Here is a 9,931-nt window from a genome sequence, read left to right on the forward strand (position 1 = left end):
AGGTTAAAGGGGGACACGTAAAAGCATGGTCAGATTGCCATCATACACCAGTACTGGGGCAGAGAGATAAGCCACTCAGACTTCATTGCTTCATCAAAAATGACTGTTGGAAATAATGGAAAGTGACTTATATGTACAACAGCAGTGAATTCAGTCGGCAAAGACATCAATATTTTTTTATTTTTTTATTTATTTATTATCATTACAGCACCCTAACACACACACACACACACACATAAAAGAACAAAAGTAATTACATAGTCACAGTGTAAAGAAATGCAGAGATGTGCTGAGGACTATACCTCTCTAATTAGAGTAAAAATAAGGCAAGTACAAACAAACAAACAAACAAAGAGAAATGACAGACAGGTTCACATTTGGAATATGAATTTCCTTATTTCACATACTTGAAAGAATGCTACATTATACATACAGTCATTTAATGTGAATTAATGAAATAATGAATGATTGCTAGATTAGACTCAAATCTTAGATTTAAGCTACAGCAGTTAACACTTACAGTGGCAACAAAATACAAGTGTTTTAATAGAACAGCATAGACTTGCACGAAAATTGTCTTCGTTCTCACCAATAGATAAAAACAGAAAGTACAGTACATAGATAGAGATAAGCAGCAGCGGTGAGATACAGGGTCAGCACTCAGCAGCATAGCTATGTCCCTGGTAGCAATATACAATTCACAATCGTCAAATTGTCAGCTGTCAGTATTGAGTAGCTACACATAATTTCATTTCTTACAGATGTAATGGTTTTCTAATGCTCTGTTGCCACCAGTACAAAGCCACCACTGGTTGGTATTTTTCAAGCTGCCATACAAAACACAAACAAAACAAAATAAAAGAAACAAACGGAACACTTGGACATTCCTGTAAAGCTTCTATACTTGTACACTTGTATAGCCTTTTTGTCCAGACTGCCTTTGAAAAATCCTTTTCACCCATTATCTGTATGTAGTGAGGCACAGTGCATTCATGTGTGCGTACAGCACGTGTACAGCTCCACTTCAAATGATTTGTAAAAGCGACACTATAAAACTTACAGGCACAAAACAACAGTAAGGTTTTTGGGTGACCACATCTGGTAAATAAGTGACACACATACAGTACAGGGCACACAACATTTAAGATGTGACAAAAATGATCATATTATAACCATCAATCACAAATGTTTCCTTTCCTGAAAAAGTTCTTTGCCATTGTAGATAAATAAAAATCAAATGCTTCACACATCACTGTCATTTTTAGTTTATCATTTGAACAGAACAAAAGGCATCAGAAATAGTTGCCCAGATTGATTACAGGACCATTAAAGTCTCTATCCACAACTATAAAGTAATGAGCTGAAATGCCCTACACTAGTCAGCTCAGCAGTTAGGCAGAGGACAGAGTGAAGGTTTGATGATGATGAGGGTGGACAGTGGTAATGGTATAAGTACTATTGGGTTCTCTTAGGCATCCTTACACTCATACACATATTGCACTTCAGGAATACCAATTAACATAGAGGTTAACTTTCCATGTATGATATGCCACAAAGCAAAGCTAGGGAAAGGTTTTATCCTGCAGGTTCAAGTCTGTGGAAAGGCAGTTGGTGAGGAGCTGATGACAGGGGAGAGTTGAAACTCTAATGGGTACCTACTGACACCTTGTGGTGGTGAGTAGATACTACAGCCACTATCACCTGCAAGTCGAGGCTGATAGAGAAGCCTCATTAAGACAGAGAAAGTAAGGCTGCGAAGAGGGCCACTCTTCTATTTGAACATGTTTTGACACAGGGTAATTGGACTGTAATAAAATGAAATAGAATAGAATTCTGTATTGAGAAATACCGATGATAAGGCATTAATATACAGACTAAAGAGCTATCTAAAAATCTGTGAAAATCTGTTTGGTTCTTTCACCCCCATCTGCATATTTTTCTAAATACAAGATCAATTCAGATTTTCCGGGATGAAAAAACATGTTTAACTAGAAGTAACTATGTATGATTGATAAACATTGTAATACTTAACTACAGGTATTCTAATAGTATATTAAGATTTAATTGTGTACTGTAATATTGACTTGAAGGTCAAAGTGCACATTACCCTTGATGTTTGAAAAGAAGGAGATGAGTGCTGTGTTGATATCTGGCCACGCTTAGAGCAGTGTGCAGGATTTGGACTTCTTCTCTTCCGCAGTGACCAGTGCTGAGGACGACTCCACCCTGCTGGGGTCATTCAGCTCTTCAAAGAGCCCGCTGTCAATCATCTCTTGTTGCCAAGGGATGGACACCGCCCCTGTGCTAAACACCTTGAAGAACTTCTGGTCGACGGCATCAAAGTTAATGTTGCCCCTGACCTCGGAGAAGTCGCGGATGTCGCCTGTGTCTTTGGCGTAGACCACGTTGGGCTTGGGTGTCCAGGGGGGCTCGATGAGGCCCGCCTCCAGACGGGCGAAGTTGATGGACTTGAACCACTCGTGTTTCCGGGGGTCGTCGCCACTAGAGGTAAACACAAACGCAAACACACACACACACACACAAACACATTGACCATTTTCATCAAGACAAAAAAGCAAATTTCTTCTCATTCCCTGGGTGTGCCATTCCCACAGTTCTTAATGAGGAGCACTCCTGTCCCATCCTTCCCACAGATGACCTCATGAGAATGATTACACCTAATACGGTTTCCAAATAGGACTAGGAACAAGAGTGTGCCATGTGTTGCCAGAGTAACTCTGACTCACACATACATACATACACGCACACATGCACACATGGGCGGATTATGAACTTTCGGGCCCCTGGGCCCAGATGTATTAAGGGCCCCCCACTAATTGTCGCTCATTGAGAGGGGGGGTTTGGGTGTCTTCCCCCAGAAATTTTTTAATTTGTTTGATGTGATTTCCTGTATTCTGGTGCATTTTAGGGATGGCCAATACTTTAATTCAATCAGATTCATAGCCTACATCCTGATTTGTTGATATTGAGGCAATGATTCCATGCAAAAGCTTGGGCTTCAGGGCCCCCTGACCCCTTGGGCCCCTGGGCCTGGGCCCGGTAGGCCCGTGCAGTAATCCATCCCTGCACGCGCACACACACACACACACACACACACACACACACTTTCCCCTCTTTATTAGCTCTCTGTCAACACACACACACACACACACACACACACACACACACATACACACACGCGCACATGCACACACACACACACCTTTCCCCTCTTTATTAGCTCTCTGTCAACACACACACACACACACACACACACACACACACACACACACACACACACACACACACACACACACACACACGCACACACACACACACACACACACACACACCTTTCCCCTCTTTATTAGCTCTCTGTCAACACACACACACACACACACACACACACACACACACACACACACACCTTTCCCCTCTTTATTGGCTCTCTGTCAAGTCAGGCTAAATACAGCTCTCCAGTAAATCCGCTAGTGGAACTGTTTGTGGAAAGCCTACTTGCATGCACAGCTGAGCCAGATCAGGTCATCCCAGGACCCTCTATCCCACTAGAGAGTGTTACCTGAGAGAGTGTGACTGGGTGACATGGAGAGTAAGAGGGGCATGGAAGGTGCTGTGTTAGAAAATACCATCCTTTTTTGTTTTACAGTAAACATCACTGTTTCCTCGGATTTGGGCCTTCTGAATTCCTGTCATTGTGGGAAAATGGTTACATAAAACATGAGCTGACATTACATCCAGACTCCTCCAGCTACCTCAGCTTACCTACTGTAGGCCAGTAAGCATTGGGTAAGGTAAGGTCATTCGCCACTGGTGTCATGTATCATTATACTGTGTTTTACATGCTCTAAATGAATTCCAATTGTATATGAAAGCAATCCAAAAAATGCAAACAGTTCTCATGATTAAACTAGGCTCTTGGCAGGTGCTATAACAAGTGGAAGGGGGCTACTGTCTCTTTCTTAATGCTTTGACATCATTTGCCATTCTGTCCTAGAATGAACAAAAATGGATTCACCACTTTGTCTGATCTTTCTCTTATGTCATTTTTGTATTTTTTTTAAACAGTAACAGGACTGTGGCTTACATTGACATCTACTGTATGCCTGCCAAAAAGAAAAATTTCATGCGGCAGTCTTACTTGCATCCGAGCCGATCAATGATTCTCTTCTTCAGGAACAGGTTGATGATCTTCTTGGTGAGAGCATCAAAGTTCTTGTGTGTGTACTTGCACTCGTCTTCGAAGGTACGCCTGGCCACCTCGTCTCTCTGGACCTTCTCCTTGTAGTCTTTGAAGGGCAGGCGGCCGGCCACCATCTCGTAGATGCTGCAGCCCAGGGCCCACCAGTCCACTGACATGCGGTACGGCTCCATCTTCAGGATCTCTGGGGCCATGTAGCCACTTGTGCCAGCCTGGGGAGAGAGAGAGAGAGAGAGAGAGAGAGAGAGAGAGAAACAGAGGGAGAGAGAGGGGAGAGAGGGAGGGAGAGAGAGAGACAGAGGGAGAGAGAGAGAGAGAGAGAGAGAGAGAGAGAGAGAGAGAGAGAGAGAGAGAGAAAAGAGGGAGAGAGAGAGGGAGAGAGAAAACAGAAGGAGAGAGAGGGGAGAGAGGGAGGGAGAGAGAGACAGAAGGAGAGAGAGAGAGAGAGAGAGGGGGAGAGAGAAACAGAGGGAGAGAGAGGGGAGAGAGGGAGGGAGAGAGAGAGACAGAGGGAGAGAGAGTGAGAAGGAGAGAGAGGGATTAACATTCACACACACAAAGATTGACATTCACACTTAAAATCACTCTTGGTAGAGTTGACCTATGACTACCCAAAAGGTCAAAGAGCCTAATATCCACAGCAGACACAGAAACATATATACACACACACACACACACACACACACACACACACACACACACACACACAGGCAGACACACACAGGTTTGCAGGTGAGAGGTGAGACCCCCCTGGGTGACAGCACTCTCGGTAGATTGGGGTCCTGCTGTGGGTCTGCACACGGATGAGGAGCAGATTTGAGTAATGCTCAGATTAGCTTTATCGAACACATATAAACACACACGCACACACACACACAACACACACACACACACACACACACACACACACACACACACACACACACACACACACACACACACACACACACACACACACACACACACAGTTCTGTATGCATGCATTGAGTATTAGAGCATCAGCAGGCCCACAGACAGACATCTTAATGAGATTACAGGATGAGGGTCTGGAGGAGTCATCGCTGAGTCAGAATCCCACTGCACCAATAACAAAATCACACTTCTTCCAGATGACCCCAGTCAACCTCCAGCCCCCAGGCCAACTGACAGAGGGAATACAACACTCCCAAGTCAACCTCCAGCCCTCAGGCACAGGGGTAGGTTACAACACTGCCCAGCAAACTCCACAAGGATTTCTCACTCATTACATGAAACCATGTCTTGATCTTGCAGTCATGATGAGCCAAGATGTTTTGTTGTTGTTGTTGTTGTTGTTGTTGTTGTTGTTTTTGTCAATGTTTTTTTTTTTACTTTCTGCCATTCATCCAATATCTGTTTGATGAAAGACTGTCTCTGATGTACTGTGCAGATGCCCTGTCCTTTAGCACTCCACTTCTCAAAAGACTGAATCAGCTCAAGTTAGGCCAGACACCATGCTGTGAGTCCTCCCTGTGACCTCCTGCCTCCTGCACTTGGATACGTATTACACAAGTATTATCCAAGTAAAGATAAGCAGGTATCCAACATACAGCGTACACGTGAGGGGAACACTAATCAGAGATGAACACAACTCACAAAACGTCAGAGAGAAAATGGGGAGAAAATGATCTCTGCTGTTGTTAGTACAAGGATTTAACTGAGATTAGCTGTAAGCCTATGTTAAGCTTCTAATAAATAAGAGAATAGTGTAACTGAAGACTGAGTAAATATTTTTGGTCACAGGAGCGAGCGGACAAAGTGAAGCTGATTTGCACCTCTGTTTGTTACTTTGTTGTTCATGCAGTTACACAGTCAGCATCATCATCAAGTAACCATCTCAAAAACTACCTTTCCAGTTAATATCATTCTCTGGGCTTTTGCCACATATTACTGTCAAAAACAGTAAACAACAGTAAACAGTAAACAAAAAAAAATATTTAATGATGATTAGCTGTTCTCTTTCTCTATGTTAGGTCTTCATAGCTATTTGGTTGAGCATGGGGTAGGTGTTCAGTGTTCATTTAGAAGTTATGCACTTGGATAGGGCAATGGCTGGTCCTTTGGTATTTTTGTCATCTTTAACATCATGCTTAAATTCATATATATCTTCAACCTTAAACTAAGCCTAACCCCATAGTGAAAGCTATGCACAGACCCCACAACATTCACACAATATGTAGGAGCCTACATTTGAAGTTTTTCCCAAGTAAGAATTTACAGTGCTGCCCTTTCTGCCTATTAATAAGTACTGATGAATGGAAAAATTTGGGCAGCCGTGGCCCACTGGTTAGCACTCTGGACTTGTAACCGGAGGGTTGCCGGTTCGTGGGCCGCGGCTGAAGTGCCCTTGAGCAAGGCACCTAACCCCGCACTGCTCCCCGAGCGCCGCCGTTGAAGCAGGCAGCTCACTGCGCCGGGATTAGTGTGTGCTTCACCTCACTGTGTGTTAACTGTGTGCTGAGTGTGTTTCACTAATTCACCGAGAATGCAGAGACCAAATGCAGAGACCAAATTTCCCTCACGGGATCAAAAAAGTATATATACTTATACTTATACTAAAAATCCAGATCTTGTGACAAGATTTAGATTTTACAGTTCATAATTCTGGCAAAAGGTTGTTGACATTTGAGTACAAGAAGTCAATCAAGTTCATCCATCAGTAAAGTGCTCCTTCAGCCAGGTGGCCATAGTGTAGGCCTCTTTGTTCGACCCACTTTGGTTCCCATATACAGAGCCAGGAATGTCAATGAATGTGCACACAGAACACACACTAAACTACTGAACAGCTAAAGGCCTGTTGGCCTGTTGGACAGTGGAAGCATTTCAAGGACTAAGCCAATTAAACTGTTCCTATTTTAGGATTCCTAAGGATTTTTTCCCACAATAGCCAGATGAATCAGGGTTTAAAATTCCAGTTATATTGATATTGTACTCCAGCTTGATACAAAACTCCATTAAATCACAACACAGACTACACCCCCCCACTCCCACCCACCCAAACACACACAAACATACACACCTTTTGGCAGATAATCTTCCCATTGGGCAGTTCCACCGCCAGTCCCAGGTCTGAGAGCCGGCACTGGCCTTGGCTGTCCAGCAGCACGTTCTCCGGCTTCATGTCACGGTAGACGATGTTCATGGTGTGCAGGTGCAGGAGGCCAGTGGCGATCTGTGCCGTGTAATACACCACGCGATCCATCTCGATGCCACGCTCGCCCACGTCGTAGATGTGGTACTTGAGGTCGCCGCCAGTCATGAGGGTCATGACCAGGCACAGGTGGTCGGGTGTGTCGTAGGCGTAAGCCAGGTTGACCAGGAATGGGCTGTTGATCTTCTCCAGGATCTGCTTCTCCACCAGGGCCATCTTCTCCCCGGCTTCCTGCTTCAGCCGCTTCTTGTCCAGCTTCTTACAGGCGTACATCTGGCCCGTATTCTTCACCTGCACGGCGCACACCTACAGAGAGAGATAAAGACAGAGAGGGAGAGAGGGAGACCGAGATGGAGAGAGACAGAGAGAGAGACAGAGAGAGAGACAGAGAGAGGCAGGGTAAAGACAGGAGGGACATAGAAGGGCTGATATTAAATCATTCACATTTATACAATGTGTTTTATTTGTTGTTGTTGCTAATATTCTATTTTGCCTGTTTTGTAAGTATAAGTATAGTATAGTATATATACTCTTTTGATCCCGTGAGGAAAATTTGGTTTCTGCATTTATCCCAATCCGTGAATTAGTGAAACAGACACAGCACACAGTGTACACACAGTGAGGTGAAGCACACATTAATCCCGGCGCAGTGAGCTGCCTGCATCAACAGCGGCGCTCGGGGAGCAGTGAGGGGTTAGGCGCCTTGCTCAAGGGCACTTCAGCCGTGCCTACTGGTCGGGGTTTGAACCGGCAACCCTCCGGTTACAGGTCCGAAGTGCTAACTAGTAGGCCACGGCTGCCCCCAAAGTTGCTTTGGACAACAGTGTTAGCCAAATACCATAACCATAATACATGTACCAAAGGTGGACACTGAGATGAAGACAACAGACTTGAGGAAAGATATCGGAAATATACAGAAAGACAGACGAGATAGGAAAGAGAGACAGAATGCAGTAAAGGAGGAACCTGCTTTTTGCAGTGTTGGATGGTTTCATCAATTAATCAAACAATGAATCAGTGTTAATCATTAATTAAACATTGATGGATAGGTGTTTAAATGTCTTTGAAGATTTGCTGGTCTAATGACAATGATCCAACAAAAATACAGGAAACATTAATAGACCTGACAGATTTCATAAGAAAATGCATGGCAGATATATTTTTACTGTAAGACCAATGTGCCCATGTTATAAGCATGTTAATAATGTATATTCAGTGATACTTCTGACATCAACCTCCGTAGGACTAGTGTTCTCAGTACATTTCCCCTTTTGCAGTTGAATTTGTTTACTGCACCCCATTATAGGCTATCAGAAACAACTAAAATCTTCATTTTCGCTATTTAAATTCAGTCATGTTTGAGCAACACATAATAAAAATGCAGTCAACCATCTGCTCTTTAACTTAATAATAAACACAATTAAACGGTTACCTCTCCAAAGCCTCCTTTGCCTAGGGTCCTGAACTCGTAGAAGTATTTCTCATTGATTGGCAGCTTCTCATACTGCTTCCACTGTAGGAACTTGTCAAAGTACGGGCTGTTCTGGTACTCGGTGAAGGGGTTTCCCCTAAGGAAGTCCCTAGTGGCGTCCCTCACCTGCCCCTTCACTACCTCCTCGAAGTCCTTCTCTGTGACAACCTTGCATCTCTCTGCCACGCCACCTGTCAGGAAGGTCAGGAAGCTATTGGAGTCGGCCTTGCAGAACCGGTTGATGATGTTCTGCCGGGCCTTGTCTTTGGTTCCGGCCTCGGCTAGTTCCCAGCCGGCGAGCTCGTCCAGGAACTCGACAGCGGCCAAGTACTCGGGCACGGCGGCGTCTCGCAGGAACTGGCGGAAAAGCCTCTTGCCGATGGGCTGCTGCTGGCACAGCGCCTCAAAGTCGTTGCCAACGGAGAAGCGCAAGGCGGAGCACTGCTCGGGCTTGGGGAGTGCCAGGCTACGCCTCCGGCGCCGCATCTCCTTGTGGTCGCCGGCCTGGGCTTTCAGGTAGGCCGTGTTGGCCACCAGGTTTTCCAGGCCCCCCATGTCACACATGGCTGTGGCTGGGCAGGTGGGGGTGAAACTTCACACCGAAGGGAAGGGGAGAGGCAAGGGCCTCTCTACACAACCACCTCCAGTCTACGTTGTGGATCTATGTGTGTGTGCATGTGTGTGTGTGTATGTTTTACCTGGGTGCTATCCCCTCCGAACCCATGTTGCATCTGAGAGTGACTGAGAGTGTGACACCTGTGTGACAATCTCTCCCCCTCCCTCTTTCTCTCTCTCGCTGCCACTCATGTAATCAGTCAATTGGAATTACAGGCAGTAGGCTACAGCAGGATTTACTCTTAAGTAAGTGTCTTTGTGTGCTTATTCGTGGACACAGCGCATGAAAAAAACCTCACACACTTTCTCGTTTAAGGAGCTTTGGCCCCGTGGCTAAATAAAGACAGCCAAGAGATAGCCATTAGGGCTAATGACAACTCTCTTCGGTGTCGAAATGAACGGTCAGAAATCATCTCGTTGTGGCACAGACTTGATATCATTAAATCAGAATGACTCT

General features: G+C 44.9%; 1 protein-coding gene across 1 annotated transcript; it reads right to left on the minus strand.

Annotated features, from left to right (window-relative positions):
* Positions 1-217: 217 nt before the first annotated feature.
* grk7b (G protein-coupled receptor kinase 7b) lies at positions 218-9,918 on the minus strand. The gene is made up of 4 exons (XM_048264370.1): positions 8,821-9,918; positions 7,257-7,694; positions 4,160-4,431; positions 218-2,502 (listed from the first exon to the last, which is right to left on the minus strand). Exons 1-4 carry the CDS (start codon positions 9,421-9,423, stop codon positions 2,160-2,162), a joined length of 1,656 nt encoding a protein of 551 aa, XP_048120327.1. The 5' UTR covers positions 9,424-9,918; the 3' UTR covers positions 218-2,159.
* Positions 9,919-9,931: the final 13 nt, after the last annotated feature.

This window comes from Alosa alosa, chromosome 15 (genome assembly GCF_017589495.1).
Source record: "Alosa alosa isolate M-15738 ecotype Scorff River chromosome 15, AALO_Geno_1.1, whole genome shotgun sequence".
Classification (NCBI taxonomy): Eukaryota; Metazoa; Chordata; class Actinopteri; order Clupeiformes; family Clupeidae; genus Alosa; species Alosa alosa.

What these genes read in the sequence shown, in the direction of transcription:
- grk7b (XM_048264370.1), bottom strand. Translation starts at nt 9,423, where the DNA reads ATGTGTGACATGGGGGGCCTGGAAAACCTGGTGGCCAACACGGCCTAC. An exon ending in GCAAAGGAGGCTTTGGAGAG is followed by an intron (nt 7,695 to 8,820) that starts GTAACCGTTTAA and finishes CTCTCTCTGTAG; the next exon opens with GTGTGCGCCGTGCAGGTGAA. An exon ending in ATTGATCGGCTCGGATGCAA is followed by an intron (nt 2,503 to 4,159) that starts GTAAGACTGCCG and finishes GTTTACCTCTAG; the next exon opens with TGGCGACGACCCCCGGAAAC.